A 20,838-nucleotide genomic window follows, 5' to 3' on the forward strand; every position below is an offset into this window, starting at 1 on the left:
GAAAATACTTTAGTAAAATCAGACATAGTCAACTCCGAAGTAAAAATAAGTCTTATCACTCCGCGAACACGGTCAGAATATTGTCGTTATTTACGGTGTAGCACATGAAGCATATGGCTAATAAAACTGCATAAACATGTGATGCACTACACTGCCACGGCAAAAACAACGACATGAATACGTTATTATATGATTCTCGCAAGTCATCGATAGTGTAACTCCTGTAGATTGAAAATTAGCTTAAACAAATGTTACGAACTAAGAGTTTAACTTAAGAGTAGCTATGACAACAGACAAATTGTCGGTTTGCATGAAAGTTAATTGATTTTTCTTCGAGCAATGATGCAATACACAAGTAAACGTATGTAAATACGGTATAACGGAAGCTTAATTACAATTTTTCTAATTGAAACTCAATGTCAAACCCATCTAAATTTACTCTTATTGTCTTATAATACGGAAATAAGTAATTTTATTTCGAATACACTATAAACTATTTCCGCGTAAACCAAGAAGAGTAGTTAATAGGCGTACATTTCGACTCTATAAGTTCACAATATAAATATATATTGTGAATTTATAATAACATATATGTAAAATAGTTGATAATATTTTACACTAGGTAACTGGAATTCGATTTTCTATGTAATATCACTTCTTCCTTAAAAATTATACCACGCAAGGAACAAAATATCAATCGACAAGAATTTTATTCTTGTCAATATGTTTCGTAATTTCCTTTTGTCCGACTTACCCTTAGGTGAGTTCATTTCGCCTACAATAATTTCATCCGGAAAATTGACGATTTCAAGAATTTGTGTGTCTTCTACCACTGGTGACTTTTCTTCCGTTACGGTTACGGTTGTCACGGGTTCTTCTTCATTTTCAACGGTGGTTATTTCTGTCACTTCATGTTTCAAGCCCTTAGGCTTTTTGATAACGCACTTTGTTGTTTTTATAGTTTTCGTGTCACCTTGTTCCGTAACGGTCTGAGTAACTTTGAACTCCTCGGGAGCCTCCTCGATAACTTGAGCATGGACTGGTTCGTGTAAATCGTCTAAAGTGGTAAGTGTATCGTCTGTGAATTCGTGTGTAGTGTGTACAGAGACGACAGGTGCTTTGTCATCTTCGTGTGTGGTTGTGATGTGTGTAGTGTCAACCCTGGGACCTACCTTCTTTTTGATAGTCCGTTTTGTGATTTTCTTTTGTTTAGACTTACCTTCGGGTGATTTGATTTCTTCGATCGTCGATTCTTCCGGAAGTTCGACAATTTCTGTTGTTTGCGTGTCTCCTTCCTCTGGTGACTTTTCTTCCCTTACGGTTACGGTTGTCACGGGTTCTTCACCTTCATTTTCGACAGTGGTTATTTCTGTCACTTCCTGTTTCAAGCCCTTAGGCTTTTTGATAACGCGCTTTGTTGTTTTTACAGTTTTGGTGTCACCTTGTTCCGTAACGGTCTGAGTAACTTTGACCTCCTCGGGAGCCTCCTCGATTACTTGAGCATGGACTGGTTCGTGTAAATCGTCAAAAATGGTAAGTGTATCGTCTGTGAATTCGTGTGTAGTGTGTACAGAGACGACAGGTGCTTTGTCATCTTCGTGTGTGGTTGTGATGTGTGTAGTGTCAACCCTAGGACCTACCTTCTTTTTCATAGTCCGTTTTGTGATTTTCTTTTGTGTAGACTTACCATCGGGTGATTTGATTTCTTCGATCGTCGATTCTTCCGGAAGCTCAACAATTTCTGCTGTTAGCGTGTCTTCTTCCTCTGGTGACTTTTCTTCCCTTACGGTTACGGTTGTCACGGGTTCTTCTCCTTCGTTTTCGACAGTGGTTATTTCTGTCACTTCCTGTTTCAAGCCCTTAGGCTTTTTGATAACGCGCTTTGTTGTTTTTACAGTTTTCGTGTCACCTTGTTCCGTAACGGTCTGAGTAACTTTGACCTCCTCGGGAGCCTCCTCGATTACTTGAGCATGGACTGGTTCGTGTAAATCGTCTAAAGTGGTAAGTGTATCGTCTGTGAATTCGTGTGTAGTGTGTACAGAGATGACGGGTGCCTTGTCTTCTTCGTGTGTGGTTGTGATTTGTGTAGTGTCAACCCTAGGACCTACCTTCTTTTTGATAGTCCGTTTTGTGATTTTCTTTTGTTTAAACTTACCATCGGGTGATTTGTTTTCTTCGATCGTCGATTCTTCAGGAAGTTCGACAATTTCTATCGGTTGTGACTCGACTTCTTCGGGCGACTTGTCCTCCGATACGGTGATAGTTGTGACAGGTTCTTCTCCGTCTTTTTCGATAGTTATTATCTCAGTTACTTCCTGTTTAGGACCCTTCTGTTTCTTGATCACGCGCTTTGTTGTTTTAACAGTCTTCTTGTCGCCTATTTTAGAAACAACTTCGGTTACTTTCACCTCTTCGGGAGCCTCTTCTATAATCCTAGCCTTTTCTGGTGTGAGTAAGTCTACGAGAGGTGTGACTGTATCATGAATGAGTTCCTCTGTTTTGTGTACGAAAGTGACGGGTGATTCGTCGTCTTCTTGTTCAGTTATGATTTGTGTGGTTTCGAGTTTAGGACCTACCTTCTTTTTGATAATGCGTTTAGTTGTTTTCTTTTGTTGTGGCTTACCTTCCGGAGACTCGACATTTTCAACGAACGTTTCTTCCGGAAGTTCGACGATTTCTGTTGTTTGCGTCTCTCCTTCCTCTGGTGACTTTTCTTCCGTTACGGTTACGGTTGTCACGGGTTCTTCACCTTCATTTTCGACAGTGGTTATTTCTGTCACTTCCTGTTTCAAGCCCTTAGGCTTTTTGATAACGCGCTTTGTTGTTTTTACAGTTTTGGTGTCACCTTGTTCCGTAACGGTCTGAGTAACTTTGACCTCCTCGGGAGCCTCCTCGATTACTGGAGCATGGACTGGTTCGTGTAAATCGTCAAAAATGGTAAGTGTATCGTCTGTGAATTCGTGTGTAGTGTGTACAGAGACGACAGGTGCTTTGTCATCTTCGTGTGTGGTTGTGATGTGTGTAGTGTCAACCCTAGGACCTACCTTCTTTTTGATAGTCCGTTTTGTGATTTTCTTTTGTTTAGACTTACCATCGGGTGATTTGATTTCTTCGATCGTCGATTCTTCCGGAAGTTCGACAATTTCTGTTGTTTGCGTGTCTCCTTCCTCTGGTGACTTTTCTTCCGTTACGGTTACGGTTGTCACGGGTTCTTCACCTTCATTTTCGACAGTGGTTATTTCTGTCACTTCCTGTTTCAAGCCCTTAGGCTTTTTGATAACGCGCTTTGTTGTTTTTACAGTTTTCGTGTCACCTTGTTCCGTAACGGTCTGAGTAACTTTGACCTCCTCGGGAGCCTCCTCGATTACTTGAGCATGGACTGGTTCGTGTAAATCGTCTAAAGTGGTAAGTGTATCGTCTGTGAATTCGTGTGTAGTGTGTACAGCGACGACAGGTGCTTTGTCATCTTCGTGTGTGGTTGTGATGTGTGTAGTGTCAACCCTAGGACCTACCTTCTTTTTGATAGTCCGTTTTGTGATTTTCTTTTGTTTAGACTTACCATCGGGTGATTTGATTTCTTCGATCGTCGATTCTTCCGGAAGTTCGACAATTTCTGTTGTTTGCGTGTCTCCTTCCTCTGGTGACTTTTCTTCCGTTACGGTTACGGTTGTCACGGGTTCTTCACCTTCATTTTCGACAGTGGTTATTTCTGTCACTTCCTGTTTCAAGCCCTTAGGCTTTTTGATAACGCGCTTTGTTGTTTTTACAGTTTTCGTGTCACCTTGTTCCGTAACGGTCTGAGTAACTTTGACCTCCTCGGGAGCCTCCTCGATTACTTGAGCATGGACTGGTTCGTGTAAATCGTCTAAAGTGGTAAGTGTATCGTCTGTGAATTCGTGTGTAGTGTGTACAGCGACGACAGGTGCTTTGTCATCTTCGTGTGTGGTTGTGATGTGTGTAGTGTCAACCCTAGGACCTACCTTCTTTTTGATAGTCCGTTTTGTGATTTTCTTTTGTTTAGACTTACCATCGAGTGATTTGATTTCTTCGATCGTCGATTCTTCCGGAAGTTCGACAATTTCTATCGGTTGTGACTCGACTTCTTCGGGCGACTTGTCCTCCGATACGGTGACAGTTGTGACAGGTTCTTCTCCGTCTTTTTCGATAGTTATTATCTCAGTAACTTCCTGTTTAGGACCCTTCTGTTTTTTGATCACGCGCTTTGTTGTTTTAATAGTCTTCTTGTCGCCTATTTTAGAAACAACTTCGGTTACTTTCACCTCTTCGGGAGCCTCTTCTATAATCCTAGCCTTTTCTGGTGTGAGTAAGTCTACGAGAGGTGTGACTGTATCATGAATGAGTTCCTCTGTTTTGTGTACGAAAGTGACGGGTGTTTCGTCGTCTTCTTGTTCAGTTATGATTTGTGTGGTTTCGAGTTTAGGACCTACCTTCTTTTTGATAATGCGTTTAGTTGTTTTCTTTTGTTGTGGCTTACCTTCCGGAGACTCGACATTTTCAACGAACGTTTCTTCCGGTAGTTCGACGATTTCTGTTGTTTGCGTCTCTCCTTCCTCTGGTGACTTTTCTTCCGTTACGGTTACGGTTGTCACGGGTTCTTCACCTTCATTTTCGACAGTGGTTATTTCTGTCACTTCCTGTTTCAAGCCCTTAGGCTTTTTGATAACGCGCTTTGTTGTTTTTACAGTTTTGGTGTCACCTTGTTCCGTAACGGTCTGAGTAACTTTGACCTCCTCGGGAGCCTCCTCGATTACTTGAGCATGGACTGGTTCGTGTAAATCGTCAAAAATGGTAAGTGTATCGTCTGTGAATTCGTGTGTAGTGTGTACAGAGACGACAGGTGCTTTGTCATCTTCGTGTGTGGTTGTGATGTGTGTAGTGTCAACCCTAGGACCTACCTTCTTTTTGATAGTCCGTTTTGTGATTTTCTTTTGTTTAGACTTACCATCGGGTGATTTGATTTCTTCGATCGTCGATTCTTCCGGAAGTTCGACAATTTCTGTTGTTTGCGTGTCTCCTTCCTCTGGTGACTTTTCTTCCGTTACGGTTACGGTTGTCACGGGTTCTTCACCTTCATTTTCGACAGTGGTTATTTCTGTCACTTCCTGTTTCAAGCCCTTAGGCTTTTTGATAACGCGCTTTGTTGTTTTTACAGTTTTCGTGTCACCTTGTTCCGTAACGGTCTGAGTAACTTTGACCTCCTCGGGAGCATCCTCGATTACTTGAGCATGGACTGGTTCGTGTAAATCGTCTAAAGTGGTAAGTGTATCGTCTGTGAATTCGTGTGTAGTGTGTACAGAGACGACAGGTGCTTTGTCATCTTCGTGTGTGGTTGTGATGTGTGTAGTGTCAACCCTAGGACCTACCTTCTTTTTGATAGTCCGTTTTGTGATTATCTTTTGTTTAGACTTACCATCGGGTGATTTGATTTCTTCGATCGTCGATTCTTCCGGAAGTTCGACAATTTCTGCTGTTTGCGTGTCTCCTTCCTCTGGTGACTTTTCTTCCGTTACGGTTACGGTTGTCACGGGTTCTTCACCTTCATTTTCGACAGTGGTTATTTCTGTCACTTCCTGTTTCAAGCCCTTAGGCTTTTTGATAACGCGCTTTGTTGTTTTTACAGTTTTCGTGTCACCTTGTTCCGTAACGGTCTGAGTAACTTTGACCTCCTCGGGAGCCTCCTCGATTACTTGAGCATGGACTGGTTCGTGTAAATCGTCTAAAGTGGTAAGTGTATCGTCTGTGAATTCGTGTGTAGTGTGTACAGCGACGACAGGTGCTTTGTCATCTTCGTGTGTGGTTGTGATGTGTGTAGTGTCAACCCTAGGACCTACCTTCTTTTTGATAGTCCGTTTTGTGATTTTCTTTTGTTTAGACTTACCATCGGGTGATTTGATTTCTTCGATCGTCGATTCTTCCGGAAGTTCGACAATTTCTATCGGTTGTGACTCGACTTCTTCGGGCGACTTGTCCTCCGATACGGTGACAGTTGTGACAGGTTCTTCTCCGTCTTTTTCGATAGTTATTATCTCAGTAACTTCCTGTTTAGGACCCTTCTGTTTTTTGATCACGCGCTTTGTTGTTTTAATAGTCTTCTTGTCGCCTATTTTAGAAACAACTTCGGTTACTTTCACCTCTTCGGGAGCCTCTTCTATAATCCTAGCCTTTTCTGGTGTGAGTAAGTCTACGAGAGGTGTGACTGTATCATGAATGAGTTCCTCTGTTTTGTGTACGAAAGTGACGGGTGTTTCGTCGTCTTCTTGTTCAGTTATGATTTGTGTGGTTTCGAGTTTAGGACCTACCTTCTTTTTGATAATGCGTTTAGTTGTTTTCTTTTGTTGTGGCTTACCTTCCGGAGACTCGACATTTTCAACGAACGTTTCTTCCGGTAGTTCGACGATTTCTGTTGTTTGCGTCTCTCCTTCCTCTGGTGACTTTTCTTCCGTTACGGTTACGGTTGTCACGGGTTCTTCACCTTCATTTTCGACAGTGGTTATTTCTGTCACTTCCTGTTTCAAGCCCTTAGGCTTTTTGATAACGCGCTTTGTTGTTTTTACAGTTTTGGTGTCACCTTGTTCCGTAACGGTCTGAGTAACTTTGACCTCCTCGGGAGCCTCCTCGATTACTTGAGCATGGACTGGTTCGTGTAAATCGTCAAAAATGGTAAGTGTATCGTCTGTGAATTCGTGTGTAGTGTGTACAGAGACGACAGGTGCTTTGTCATCTTCGTGTGTGGTTGTGATGTGTGTAGTGTCAACCCTAGGACCTACCTTCTTTTTGATAGTCCGTTTTGTGATTTTCTTTTGTTTAGACTTACCATCGGGTGATTTGATTTCTTCGATCGTCGATTCTTCCGGAAGTTCGACAATTTCTGTTGTTTGCGTGTCTCCTTCCTCTGGTGACTTTTCTTCCGTTACGGTTACGGTTGTCACGGGTTCTTCACCTTCATTTTCGACAGTGGTTATTTCTGTCACTTCCTGTTTCAAGCCCTTAGGCTTTTTGATAACGCGCTTTGTTGTTTTTACAGTTTTCGTGTCACCTTGTTCCGTAACGGTCTGAGTAACTTTGACCTCCTCGGGAGCCTCCTCGATTACTTGAGCATGGACTGGTTCGTGTAAATCGTCTAAAGTGGTAAGTGTATCGTCTGTGAATTCGTGTGTAGTGTGTACAGCGACGACAGGGGCTTTGTCATCTTCGTGTGTGGTTGTGATGTGTGTAGTGTCAACCCTAGGACCTACCTTCTTTTTGATAGTCCGTTTTGTGATTTTCTTTTGTTTAGGCTTACCATCGGGTGATTTGATTTCTTCGATCGTCGATTCTTCCGGAAGTTCGACAATTTCTATCGGTTGTGACTCGACTTCTTCGGGCGACTTGTCCTCCGATACGGTGACAGTTGTGACAGGTTCTTCTCCGTCTTTTTCGATAGTTATTATCTCAGTAACTTCCTGTTTAGGACCCTTCTGTTTTTTGATCACGCGCTTTGTTGTTTTAATAGTCTTCTTGTCGCCTATTTTAGAAACAACTTCGGTTACTTTCACCTCTTCGGGAGCCTCTTCTATAATCCTAGCCTTTTCTGGTGTGAGTAAGTCTACGAGAGGTGTGACTGTATCATGAATGAGTTCCACTGTTTTGTGTACGAAAGTGACGGGTGTTTCGTCGTCTTCTTGTTCAGTTATGATTTGTGTGGTTTCGAGTTTAGGACCTACCTTCTTTTTGATAATGCGTTTAGTTGTTTTCTTTTGTTGTGGCTTACCTTCCGGAGACTCGACATTTTCAACGAACGTTTCTTCCGGTAGTTCGACGATTTCTGTTGTTTGCGTCTCTCCTTCCTCTGGTGACTTTTCTTCCGTTACGGTTACGGTTGTCACGGGTTCTTCACCTTCATTTTCGACAGTGGTTATTTCTGTCACTTCCTGTTTCAAGCCCTTAGGCTTTTTGATAACGCGCTTTGTTGTTTTTACAGTTTTCGTGTCACCTTGTTCCGTAACGGTCTGAGTAACTTTGACCTCCTCGGGAGCCTCCTCGATTACTTGAGCATGGACTGGTTCGTGTAAATCGTCTAAAGTGGTAAATGTATCGTCTGTGAATTCGTGTATAGTGTGTACAGAGATGACGGGTGCTTTGTCTTCTTCGTGTGTGGTTGTGATTTGTGTAGTGTCAACCCTAGGACCTACCTTCTTTTTGATAGTCCGTTTTGTGATTTTCTTTTGTTTAAACTTACCATCGGGTGATTTGATTTCTTCGATCGTCGATTCTTCCGGAAGTTCGACAATTTCTATCGGTTGTGACTCGACTTCTTCGGGCGACTTGTCCTCCGATACGGTGACAGTGGTGACAGATTCTTCTCCGTCTTTTTCGACAGTTATTATCTCAGTAACTTCCTGTTTCGGACCCTTCTGTTTTTTGATCACGCGCTTTGTTGTTTTAACAGTCTTCTTGTCGCCTATTTTAGAAACAACTTCGGTTACTTTCACCTCTTCGGGAGCCTCTTCTATAATCCTAGCCTTTTCTGGTGTGAGTAAGTCTACGAGAGGTGTGACTGTATCATGAATGAGTTCCTCTGTTTTGTGTACGAAAGTGACGGGTGTTTCGTCGTCTTCTTGTTCAGTTATGATTTGTGTGGTTTCGAGTTTAGGACCTACCTTCTTTTTGATAATGCGTTTAGTTGTTTTCTTTTGTTTTGGCTTACCTTCCGGCGACTCGACACTTTCAACGAACGTTTCTTCCGGAAGTTCGACGATTTCTGTTGTTTGCGTGTCTCCTTCCTCTGGTGACTTTTCTTCCGTTACGGTTACGGTTGTCGCGGGTTCTTCACCTTCATTTTCGACAGTGGTTATTTCTGTCACTTCCTGTTTCAAGCCCTTAGGCTTTTTGATAACGCGCTTTGTTGTTTTTACAGTTTTGGTGTCACCTTGTTCCGTAACGGTCTGAGTAACTTTGACCTCCTCGGGAGCCTCCTCGATTACTTGAGCATGGACTGGTTCGTGTAAATCGTCAAAAATGGTAAGTGTATCGTCTGTGAATTCGTGTGTAGTGTGTACAGAGACGACAGGTGCTTTGTCATCTTCGTGTGTGGTTGTGATGTGTGTAGTGTCAACCCTAGGACCTACCTTCTTTTTGATAGTCCGTTTTGTGATTTTCTTTTGTTTAGACTTACCATCGGGTGATTTGATTTCTTCGATCGTCGATTCTTCCGGAAGTTCGACAATTTCTGTTGTTTGCGTGTCTCCTTCCTCTGGTGACTTTTCTTCCCTTACGGTTACGGTTGTCACGGGTTCTTCACCTTCATTTTCGACAGTGGTTATTTCTGTCACTTCCTGTTTCAAGCCCTTAGGCTTTTTGATAACGCGCTTTGTTGTTTTTACAGTTTTCGTGTCACCTTGTTCCGTAACGGTCTGAGTAACTTTGACCTCCTCGGGAGCCTCCTCGATTACTTGAGCATGGACTGGTTCGTGTAAATCGTCTAAAGTGGTAAGTGTATCGTCTGTGAATTCGTGTGTAGTGTGTACAGCGACGACAGGTGCTTTGTCATCTTCGTGTGTGGTTGTGATGTGTGTAGTGTCAACCCTAGGACCTACCTTCTTTTTGATAGTCCGTTTTGTGATTTTCTTTTGTTTAAACTTACCATCGGGTGATTTGTTTTCTTCGATCGTCGATTCTTCAGGAAGTTCGACAATTTCTATCGGTTGTGACTCGACTTCTTCGGGCGACTTGTCCTCCGATACGGTGACAGTTGTGACAGGTTCTTCTCCGTCTTTTTCGATAGTTATTATCTCAGTTACTTCCTGTTTAGGACCCTTCTGTTTCTTGATCACGCGCTTTGTTGTTTTAACAGTCTTCTTGTCGCCTATTTTAGAAACAACTTCGGTTACTTTCACCTCTTCGGGAGCCTCTTCTATAATCCTAGCCTTTTCTGGTGTGAGTAAGTCTACGAGAGGTGTGACTGTATCATGAATGAGTTCCTCTGTTTTGTGTACGAAAGTGACGGGTGATTCGTCGTCTTCTTGTTCAGTTATGATTTGTGTGGTTTCGAGTTTAGGACCTACCTTCTTTTTGATAATGCGTTTAGTTGTTTTCTTTTGTTTTGGCTTACCTTCCGGCGACTCGACACTTTCAACGAACGTTTCTTCCGGAAGTTCGACGATTTCTGTTGTTTGCGTGTCTACTTCCTCTGGTGACTTTTCTTCCGTTACGGTTACGGTTGTCACGGGTTCTTCTCCTTCATTTTCGACAGTGGTTATTTCTGTCACTTCCTGTTTCAAGCCCTTAGGCTTTTTGATAACGCGCTTTGTTGTTTTTACAGTTTTGGTGTCACCTTGTTCCGTAACGGTCTGAGTAACTTTGACCTCCTCGGGAGCCTCCTCGATTACTTGAGCATGGACTGGTTCGTGTAAATCGTCAAAAATGGTAAGTGTATCGTCTGTGAATTCGTGTGTAGTGTGTACAGAGACGACAGGTGCTTTGTCATCTTCGTGTGTGGTTGTGATGTGTGTAGTGTCAACCCTAGGACCTACCTTCTTTTTGATAGTCCGTTTTGTGATTTTCTTTTGTTTAGACTTACCATCGGGTGATTTGATTTCTTCGATCGTCGATTCTTCCGGAAGTTCGACAATTTCTGTTGTTTGCGTGTCTCCTTCCTCTGGTGACTTTTCTTCCCTTACGGTTACGGTTGTCACGGGTTCTTCACCTTCATTTTCGACAGTGGTTATTTCTGTCACTTCCTGTTTCAAGCCCTTAGGCTTTTTGATAACGCGCTTTGTTGTTTTTACAGTTTTCGTGTCACCTTGTTCCGTAACGGTCTGAGTAACTTTGACCTCCTCGGGAGCCTCCTCGATTACTTGAGCATGGACTGGTTCGTGTAAATCGTCTAAAGTGGTAAGTGTATCGTCTGTGAATTCGTGTGTAGTGTGTACAGCGACGACAGGTGCTTTGTCATCTTCGTGTGTGGTTGTGATGTGTGTAGTGTCAACCCTAGGACCTACCTTCTTTTTGATAGTCCGTTTTGTGATTTTCTTTTGTTTAGACTTACCATCGGGTGATTTGATTTCTTCGATCGTCGATTCTTCCGGAAGTTCGACAATTTCTATCGGTTGTGACTCGACTTCTTCGGGCGACTTGTCCTCCGATACGGTGACAGTTGTGACAGGTTCTTCTCCGTCTTTTTCGATAGTTATTATCTCAGTAACTTCCTGTTTAGGACCCTTCTGTTTTTTGATCACGCGCTTTGTTGTTTTAATAGTCTTCTTGTCGCCTATTTTAGAAACAACTTCGGTTACTTTCACCTCTTCGGGAGCCTCTTCTATAATCCTAGCCTTTTCTGGTGTGAGTAAGTCTACGAGAGGTGTGACTGTATCATGAATGAGTTCCTCTGTTTTGTGTACGAAAGTGACGGGTGTTTCGTCGTCTTCTTGTTCAGTTATGATTTGTATGGTTTCGAGTTTAGGACCTACCTTCTTTTTGATAATGCGTTTAGTTGTTTTCTTTTGTTGTGGCTTACCTTCCGGAGACTCGACATTTTCAACGAACGTTTCTTCCGGAAGTTCGACGATTTCTGTTGTTTGCGTCTCTCCTTCCTCTGGTGACTTTTCTTCCCTTACGGTTACGGTTGTCACGGGTTCTTCACCTTCATTTTCGACAGTGGTTATTTCTGTCACTTCCTGTTTCAAGCCCTTAGGCTTTTTGATAACGCGCTTTGTTGTTTTTACAGTTTTCGTGTCACCTTGTTCCGTAACGGTCTGAGTAACTTTGACCTCCTCGGGAGCCTCCTCGATAACTTGAGCATGGACTGGTTCGTGTAAATCGTCTAAAGTGGTAAGTGTATCGTCTGTGAATTCGTGTGTAGTGTGTACAGAGATGACGGGTGCTTTGTCTTCTTCGTGTGTTGTTGTGATTTGTGTAGTGTCAACCCTAGGACCTACCTTCTTTTTGATAGTCCGTTTTGTGATTTTCTTTTGTTTAAACTTACCATCGGGTGATTTGATTTCTTCGATCGTCGATTCTTCAGGAAGTTCGACAATTTCTATCGGTTGTGACTCGGCTTCTTCGGGCGACTTGTCTTCCGATACGGTGACAGTGGTGACAGGTTCTTCTCCGTCTTTTTCGACAGTTATTATCTCAGTAACTTCCTGTTTAGGACCCTTCTGTTTTTTGATCACGCGCTTTGTTGTTTTAACAGTCTTCTTGTCGCCTATTTTAGAAACAACTTCGGTTACTTTCACCTCTTCGGGAGCCTCTTCTATAATCCTAGCCTTTTCTGGTGTGAGTAAGTCTACGAGAGGTGTGACTGTATCATGAATGAGTTCCTCTGTTTTATGTACGAAAGTGACGGGTGTTTCGTCGTCTTCTTGTTCAGTTATGATTTGTGTGGTTTCGAGTTTAGGACCTACCTTCTTTTTGATAATGCGTTTAGTTGTTTTCTTTTGTTTTGGCTTACCTTCCGGCGACTCGACACTTTCAACGAACGTTTCTTCCGGAAGTTCGACGATTTCTGTTGTTTGCGTGTCTCCTTCCTCTGGTGACTTTTCTTCCGTTACGGTTACGGTTATCACGGGTTCTTCACCTTCATTTTCGACAGTGGTTATTTCTGTCACTTCCTGTTTCAAGCCCTTAGGCTTTTTGATAACGCGCTTTGTTGTTTTTACAGTTTTCGTGTCACCTTGTTCCGTAACGGTCTGAGTAACTTTGACCTCCTCGGGAGCCTCCTCGATAACTTGAGCATGGACTGGTTCGTGTAAATCGTCTAAAGTGGTAAGTGTATCGTCTGTGAATTCGTGTGTAGTGTGTACAGAGATGACGGGTGCTTTGTCTTCTTCGTGTGTTGTTGTGATTTGTGTAGTGTCAACCCTAGGACCTACCTTCTTTTTGATAGTCCGTTTTGTGATTTTCTTTTGTTTAAACTTACCATCGGGTGATTTGATTTCTTCGATCGTCGATTCTTCAGGAAGTTCGACAATTTCTATCGGTTGTGACTCGACTTCTTCGGGCGACTTGTCTTCCGATACGGTGACAGTGGTGACAGGTTCTTCTCCGTCTTTTTCGACAGTTATTATCTCAGTAACTTCCTGTTTCGGACCCTTCTGTTTTTTGATCACGCGCTTTGTTGCTTTAACAGTCTTCTTGTCGCCTATTTTAGAAACAACTTCGGTTACTTTCACCTCTTCGGGAGCCTCTTCTATAATCCTAGCCTTTTCTGGTGTTAGTAAGTCTACGAGAGGTGTGACTGTATCATGAATGAGTTCCTCTATTTTGTGTACGAAAGTGATGGGTGTTTCGTCGTCTTCTTGTTCAGTTATGATTTGTGTGGTTTCGAGTTTAGGACCTACCTTCTTTTTGATAATGCGTTTAGTTGTTTTCTTTTGTTTTGGCTTACCTTCCGGCGACTCGACACTTTCAACGAACGTTTCTTCCGGAAGTTCGACGATTTCGGTTGTTTGCGTGTCTCCTTCTTCTGGTGACTTTTCTTCCCTTACGGTTACGGTTGTCACGGGTTCTTCTCCTTCATTTTCGACAGTGGTTATTTCTGTCACTTCTTGTTTCAAGCCCTTAGGCTTTTTGATAACGCGCTTCGTTGTTTTTACAGTTTTCGTGTCACCTTGTTCCGTAACGGTCCGAGTAACTTTGACCTCCTCGGGAGCCTCCTGGATAACTTGAGCATGGACTGGTTCGTGTAAATCGTCTAAAGTGGTAAGTGTATCGTCTGTGAATTCGTGTGTAGTGTGTACAGAGATGACGGGTGCTTTGTCTTCTTCGTGTGTTGTTGTGATTTGTGTAGTGTCAACCCTAGGACCTACCTTCTTTTTGATAGTCCGTTTTGTGATTTTCTTTTGTTTAAACTTACCATCGGGTGATTTGATTTCTTCGATCGTCGATTCTTCAGGAAGTTCGACAATTTCTATCGGTTGTGACTCGACTTCTTCGGGCGACTTGTCTTCCGATACGGTGACAGTGGTGACAGGTTCTTCTCCGTCTTTTTCGACAGTTATTATCTCAGTAACTTCCTGTTTCGGACCCTTCTGTTTTTTGATCACGCGCTTTGTTGTTTTAACAGTCTTCTTGTCGCCTATTTTAGAAACAACTTCGGTTACTTTTACCTCTTCGGGAGCCTCTTCTATAATCCTAGCCTTTTCTGGTGTGAATAAGTCTACGAGAGGTGTGACTGTATCATGAATGAGTTCCTCTGTTTTATGTACGAAAGTGACGGGTGTTTCGTCGTCTTCTTGTTCAGTTATGATTTGTGTGGTTTCGAGTTTAGGACCTACCTTCTTTTTGATAATGCGTTTAGTTGTTTTCTTTTGTTTTGGCTTACCTTCCGGCGACTCGACACTTTCAACGAACGTTTCTTCCGGAAGTTCGACGATTTCTGTTGTTTGCGTGTCTACTTCCTCTGGTGACTTTTCTTCCGTTACGGTTACGGTTGTCACGGGTTCTTCTCCTTCATTTTCGACAGTGGTTATTTCTGTCACTTCTTGTTTCAAGCCCTTAGGCTTTTTGATAACGCGCTTCGTTGTTTTTACAGTTTTCGTGTCACCTTGTTCCGTAACGGTCTGAGTAACTTTGACCTCCTCGGGAGCCTCCTCGATAACTTGAGCATGGACTGGTTCGTGTAAATCGTCTAAAGTGGTAAGTGTATCGTCTGTGAATTCGTGTGTAGTGTGTACAGAGATGACGGGTGCTTTGTCTTCTTCGTGTGTTGTTGTGATTTGTGTAGTGTCAACCCTAGGACCTACCTTCTTTTTGATAGTCCGTTTTGTGATTTTCTTTTGTTTAAACTTACCATCGGGTGATTTGATTTCTTCGATCGTCGATTCTTCAGGAAGTTCGACAATTTCTATCGGTTGTGACTCGACTTCTTCGGGCGACTTGTCTTCCGATACGGTGACAGTGGAGACAGGTTCTTCTCCGTCTTTTTCGACAGTTATTATCTCAGTAAGTTCCTGTTTCGGACCCTTCTGTTTTTTGATCACGCGCTTTGTTGTTTTAACAGTCTTCTTGTCGCCTATTTTAGAAACAACTTCGGTTACTTTCACCTCTTCGGGAGCCTCTTCTATAATCCTAGCCTTTTCTGGTGTTAGTAAGTCTACGAGAGGTGTGACTGTATCATGAATGAGTTCCTCTGTTTTGTGTACGAAAGTGACGGGTGTTTCGTCGTCTTCTTGTTCAGTTATGATTTGTGTGGTTTCGAGTTTAGGACCTACCTTCTTTTTGATAATGCGTTTAGTTGTTTTCTTTTGTTTTGGCTTACCTTCCGGCGACTCGACACTTTCAACGAACGTTTCTTCCGGTAGTTCGACGATTTCTGTTGTTTGCGTGTCTCCGTCCTCTGGTGACTTTTCTTCCCTTACGGTTACGGTTGTCACGGGTTCTTCTCCTTCATTTTCGACAGTGGTTATTTCTGTCACTTCTTGTTTCAAGCCCTTAGGCTTTTTGATAACGCGCTTCGTTGTTTTTACAGTTTTCGTGTCACCTTGTTCCGTAACGGTCTGAGTAACTTTGACCTCCTCGGGAGCCTCCTCGATAACTTGAGCATGGACTGGTTCGTGTAAATCGTCTAAAGTGGTAAGTGTATCGTCTGTGAATTCGTTTGTAGTGTGTACAGAGATGACGGGTGCTTTGTCTTCTTCGTGTGTTGTTGTGATTTGTGTAGTGTCAACCCTAGGACCTACCTTCTTTTTGATAGTCCGTTTTGTGATTTTCTTTTGTTTAAACTTACCATCGGGTGATTTGATTTCTTCGATCGTCGATTCTTCAGGAAGTTCGACAATTTCTATCGGTTGTGACTCGACTTCTTCGGGCGACTTGTCTTCCGATACGGTGACAGTGGTGACAGGTTCTTCTCCGTCTTTTTCGACAGTTATTATCTCAGTAACTTCCTGTTTCGGACCCTTCTGTTTTTTGATCACGCGCTTTGTTGTTTTAACAGTCTTCTTGTCGCCTATTTTAGAAACAACTTCGGTTACTTTCACCTCTTCGGGAGCCTCTTCTATAATCCTAGCCTTTTCTGGTGTTAGTAAGTCTACGAGAGGTGTGACTGTATCATGAATGAGTTCCTCTGTTTTGTGTACGAAAGTGACGGGTGTTTCGTCGTCTTCTTGTTCAGTTATGATTTGTGTGGTTTCGAGTTTAGGACCTACCTTCTTTTTGATAATGCGTTTAGTTGTTTTCTTTTGTTTTGGCTTACCTTCCGGCGACTCGACACTTTCAACGAACGTTTCTTCCGGAAGTTCGACGATTTCTGTTGTTTGCGTGTCTACTTCCTCTGGTGACTTTTCTTCCGTTACGGTTACGGTTGTCACGGGTTCTTCTCCTTCATTTTCGACAGTGGTTATTTCTGTCACTTCTTGTTTCAAGCCCTTAGGCTTTTTGATAACGCGCTTCGTTGTTTTTACAGTTTTCGTGTCACCTTGTTCCGTAACGGTCTGAGTAACTTTGACCTCCTCGGGAGCCTCCTCGATAACTTGAGCATGGACTGGTTCGTGTAAATCGTCTAAAGTGGTAAGTGTATCGTCTGTGAATTCGTGTGTAGTGTGTACAGAGATGACGGGTGCTTTGTCTTCTTCGTGTGTTGTTGTGATTTGTGTAGTGTCAACCCTAGGACCTACCTTCTTTTTGATAGTCCGTTTTGTGATTTTCTTTTGTTTAAACTTACCATCGGGTGATTTGATTTCTTCGATCGTCGATTCTTCAGGAAGTTCGACAATTTCTATCGGTTGTGACTCGACTTCTTCGGGCGACTTGTCTTCCGATACGGTGACAGTGGAGACAGGTTCTTCTCCGTCTTTTTCGACAGTTATTATCTCAGTAAGTTCCTGTTTCGGACCCTTCTGTTTTTTGATCACGCGCTTTGTTGTTTTAACAGTCTTCTTGTCGCCTATTTTAGAAACAACTTCGGTTACTTTCACCTCTTCGGGAGCCTCTTCTATAATCCTAGCCTTTTCTGGTGTTAGTAAGTCTACGAGAGGTGTGACTGTATCATGAATGAGTTCCTCTGTTTTGTGTACGAAAGTGACGGGTGTTTCGTCGTCTTCTTGTTCAGTTATGATTTGTGTGGTTTCGAGTTTAGGACCTACCTTCTTTTTGATAATGCGTTTAGTTGTTTTCTTTTGTTTTGGCTTACCTTCCGGCGACTCGACACTTTCAACGAACGTTTCTTCCGGAAGTTCGACGATTTCTGTTGTTTGCGTGTCTCCGTCCTCTGGTGACTTTTCTTCCCTTACGGTTACGGTTGTCACGGGTTCTTCTCCTTCATTTTCGACAGTGGTTATTTCTGTCACTTCTTGTTTCAAGCCCTTAGGCTTTTTGATAACGCGCTTCGTTGTTTTTACAGTTTTCGTGTCACCTTGTTCCGTAACGGTCTGAGTAACTTTGACCTCCTCGGGAGCCTCCTCGATAACTTGAGCATGGACTGGTTCGTGTAAATCGTCTAAAGTGGTAAGTGTATCGTCTGTGAATTCGTTTGTAGTGTGTACAGAGATGACGGGTGCTTTGTCTTCTTCGTGTGTTGTTGTGATTTGTGTAGTGTCAACCCTAGGACCTACCTTCTTTTTGATAGTCCGTTTTGTGATTTTCTTTTGTTTAAACTTACCATCGGGTGATTTGATTTCTTCGATCGTCGATTCTTCAGGAAGTTCGACAATTTCTATCGGTTGTGACTCGACTTCTTCGGGCGACTTGTCTTCCGATACGGTGACAGTGGTGACAGGTTCTTCTCCGTCTTTTTCGACAGTTATTATCTCAGTAACTTCCTGTTTCGGACCCTTCTGTTTTTTGATCACGCGCTTTGTTGTTTTAACAGTCTTCTTGTCGCCTATTTTAGAAACAACTTCGGTTACTTTCACCTCTTCGGGAGCCTCTTCTATAATCCTAGCCTTTTCTGGTGTTAGTAAGTCTACGAGAGGTGTGACTGTATCATGAATGAGTTCCTCTGTTTTGTGTACGAAAGTGACGGGTGTTTCGTCGTCTTCTTGTTCAGTTATGATTTGTGTGGTTTCGAGTTTAGGACCTACCTTCTTTTTGATAATGCGTTTAGTTGTTTTCTTTTGTTTTGGCTTACCTTCCGGCGACTCGACACTTTCAACGAACGTTTCTTCCGGAAGTTCGACGATTTCTGTTGTTTGCGTGTCTCCGTCCTCTGGTGACTTTTCTTCCCTTACGGTTACGGTTGTCACGGGTTCTTCTCCTTCATTTTCGACAGTGGTTATTTCTGTCACTTCTTGTTTCAAGCCCTTAGGCTTTTTGATAACGCGCTTCGTTGTTTTTACAGTTTTCGTGTCACCTTGTTCCGTAACGGTCTGAGTAACTTTGACCTCCTCGGGAGCCTCCTCGATAACTTGAGCATGGACTGGTTCGTGTAAATCGTCTAAAGTGGTAAGTGTATCGTCTGTGAATTCGTTTGTAGTGTGTACAGAGATGACGGGTGCTTTGTCTTCTTCGTGTGTTGTTGTGATTTGTGTAGTGTCAACCCTAGGACCTACCTTCTTTTTGATAGTCCGTTTTGTGATTTTCTTTTGTTTAAACTTACCATCGGGTGATTTGATTTCTTCGATCGTCGATTCTTCAGGAAGTTCGACAATTTCTATCGGTTGTGACTCGACTTCTTCGGGCGACTTGTCTTCCGATACGGTGACAGTGGTGACAGGTTCTTCTCCGTCTTTTTCGACAGTTATTATCTCAGTAACTTCCTGTTTCGGACCCTTCTGTTTTTTGATCACGCGCTTTGTTGTTTTAACAGTCTTCTTGTCGCCTATTTTAGAAACAACTTCGGTTACTTTCACCTCTTCGGGAGCCTCTTCTATAATCCTAGCCTTTTCTGGTGTTAGTAAGTCTACGAGAGGTGTGACTGTATCATGAATGAGTTCCTCTGTTTTGTGTACGAAAGTGACGGGTGTTTCGTCGTCTTCTTGTTCAGTTATGATTTGTGTGGTTTCGAGTTTAGGACCTACCTTCTTTTTGATAATGCGTTTAGTTGTTTTCTTTTGTTTTGGCTTACCTTCCGGCGACTCGACACTTTCAACGAACGTTTCTTCCGGAAGTTCGACGATTTCTGTTGTTTGCGTGTCTCCTTCCTCTGGTGACTTTTCTTCCCTTACGGTTACGGTTGTCACGGGTTCTTCTCCTTCATTTTCGACAGTGGTTATTTCTGTCACTTCTTGTTTCAAGCCCTTAGGCTTTTTGATAACGCGCTTCGTTGTTTTTACAGTTTTCGTGTCACCTTGTTCCGTAACGGTCTGAGTAACTTTGACCTCCTCGGGAGCCTCCTCGATAACTTGAGCATGGACTGGTTCGTGTAAATCGTCTAAAGTGTTAAGTGTATCGTCTGTGAATTCGTGTGTTGTGTGTACAGAGATCACGGGTGCTTTGTCTTCTTCGTGTGTGGTTGTGATGTGTGTGGTGTCAACCCTGGGACCTACCTTCTTTTTGATAGTCCGTTTTGTGATTTTCTTTTGTTTAAACTTACCATCGGGTGATTTGATTTCTTCGATCGTCGATTCTTCAGGAAGTTCGACAATTTCTATCGGTTGTGACTCGACTTCTTCGGGCGACTTGTCTTCCGATACGGTGACAGTGGTGACAGGTTCTTCTCCGTCTTTTTCGACAGTTATTATCTCAGTAACTTCCTGTTTCGGACCCTTCTGTTTTTTGATCACGCGCTTTGTTGTTTTAACAGTCTTCTTGTCGCCTATTTTAGAAACAACTTCGGTTACTTTCACCTCTTCGGGAGCCTCTTCTATAATCCTAGCCTTTTCTGGTGTTAGTAAGTCTACGAGAGGTGTGACTGTATCATGAATGAGTTCCTCTGTTTTGTGTACGAAAGTGACGGGTGTTTCGTCGTCATCTTGTTCAGTTATGATTTGTGTGGTTTCGAGTTTAGGACCTACCTTCTTTTTGATAATGCGTTTAGTTGTTTTCTTTTGTTTTGGCTTACCTTCCGGCGACTCGACCCTTTCAACGAACGTTTCTTCCGGAAGTTCGACGATTTCTGTTGTTTGCGTGTCTCCTTCCTCTGGTGACTTTTCTTCCCTTACGGTTACGGTTGTCACGGGTTCTTCTCCTTCATTTTCGACAGTGGTTATTTCTGTCACTTCTTGTTTCAAGCCCTTAGGCTTTTTGATAACGCGCTTCGTTGTTTTTACAGTTTTCGTGTCACCTTGTTCCGTAACGGTCTGAGTAACTTTGACCTCCTCGGGAGCCTCCTCGATAACTTGAGCATGGACTGGTTCGTGTAAATCGTCTAAAGTGGTAAGTGTATCGTCTGTGAATTCGTGTGTTGTGTGTACAGAGATCACGGGTGCTTTGTCTTCTTCGTGTGTGGTTGTGATGTGTGTGGTGTCAACCCTGGGACCTACCTTCTTTTTGATAGTCCGTTTTGTGATTTTCTTTTGTTTAGACTTACCATCGGGTGATTTGATTTCTTCGATCATCGATTCTTCAGGAAATTCGACAATTTCTATCGGTTGTGACTCGATTTCTTCGGGCGACTTGTCTTCCGATACGGTGACAGTTGTGACAGGTTCTTCTCCGTCTTTTTCGACAGTTATTATCTCAGTAACTTCCTGTTTCGGACCCTTCTGTTTTTTGATCACGCGCTTTGTTGTTTTAACAGCCTTCTTGTCGCCTATTTTAGAAACAACTTCGGTTACTTTCACCTCTTCGGGAGCCTCTTCTATAATCCTAGCCTTTTCTGGTGTGAGTAAGTCTACGAGTGGTGTGACTGTATCATGAATGAGTTCCTCTGTTTTGTGTACAAAAGTGACGGGTGTTTTGTCGTCTTCTTGTTCAGTAATGATTTGTGTAGTTTCGACCATAGGACCTACCTTCTTTTTG

General features: G+C 42.8%; 2 protein-coding genes across 2 annotated transcripts in view; both read right to left on the reverse strand.

The window, feature by feature from the left end:
* LOC113403088 (titin-like) overlaps positions 1-20,838 on the reverse strand; it is a 63,760-nt gene that overhangs the window by 14,099 nt on the left and 28,823 nt on the right. The window lies entirely within an intron of this gene.
* On the reverse strand, positions 56-20,819 carry LOC113403086 (titin-like). Its single transcript, XM_064220464.1, has 2 exons — positions 755-20,819; positions 56-126 (listed from the first exon to the last, which is right to left on the reverse strand). The coding sequence occupies exons 1-2, from the start codon at positions 20,817-20,819 to the stop codon at positions 56-58; spliced, it is 20,136 nt and encodes a 6,711-aa protein (XP_064076534.1).

Source organism: Vanessa tameamea, chromosome Z (genome assembly GCF_037043105.1).
Source record: "Vanessa tameamea isolate UH-Manoa-2023 chromosome Z, ilVanTame1 primary haplotype, whole genome shotgun sequence".
Taxonomy (NCBI): domain Eukaryota; kingdom Metazoa; phylum Arthropoda; class Insecta; order Lepidoptera; family Nymphalidae; genus Vanessa; species Vanessa tameamea.

Coding starts and splice junctions, on each gene's coding strand:
- LOC113403086 (XM_064220464.1), bottom strand. CDS start 20,819: ATGGTCGAAACTACACAAATCATTACTGAACAAGAAGACGACAAAACA. Junction 127..754: donor CGAAATGAACTCACCTAAGG/GTAAGTCGGACA, acceptor ATGTTTATGCAG/TTTTATTAGCCATATGCTTC.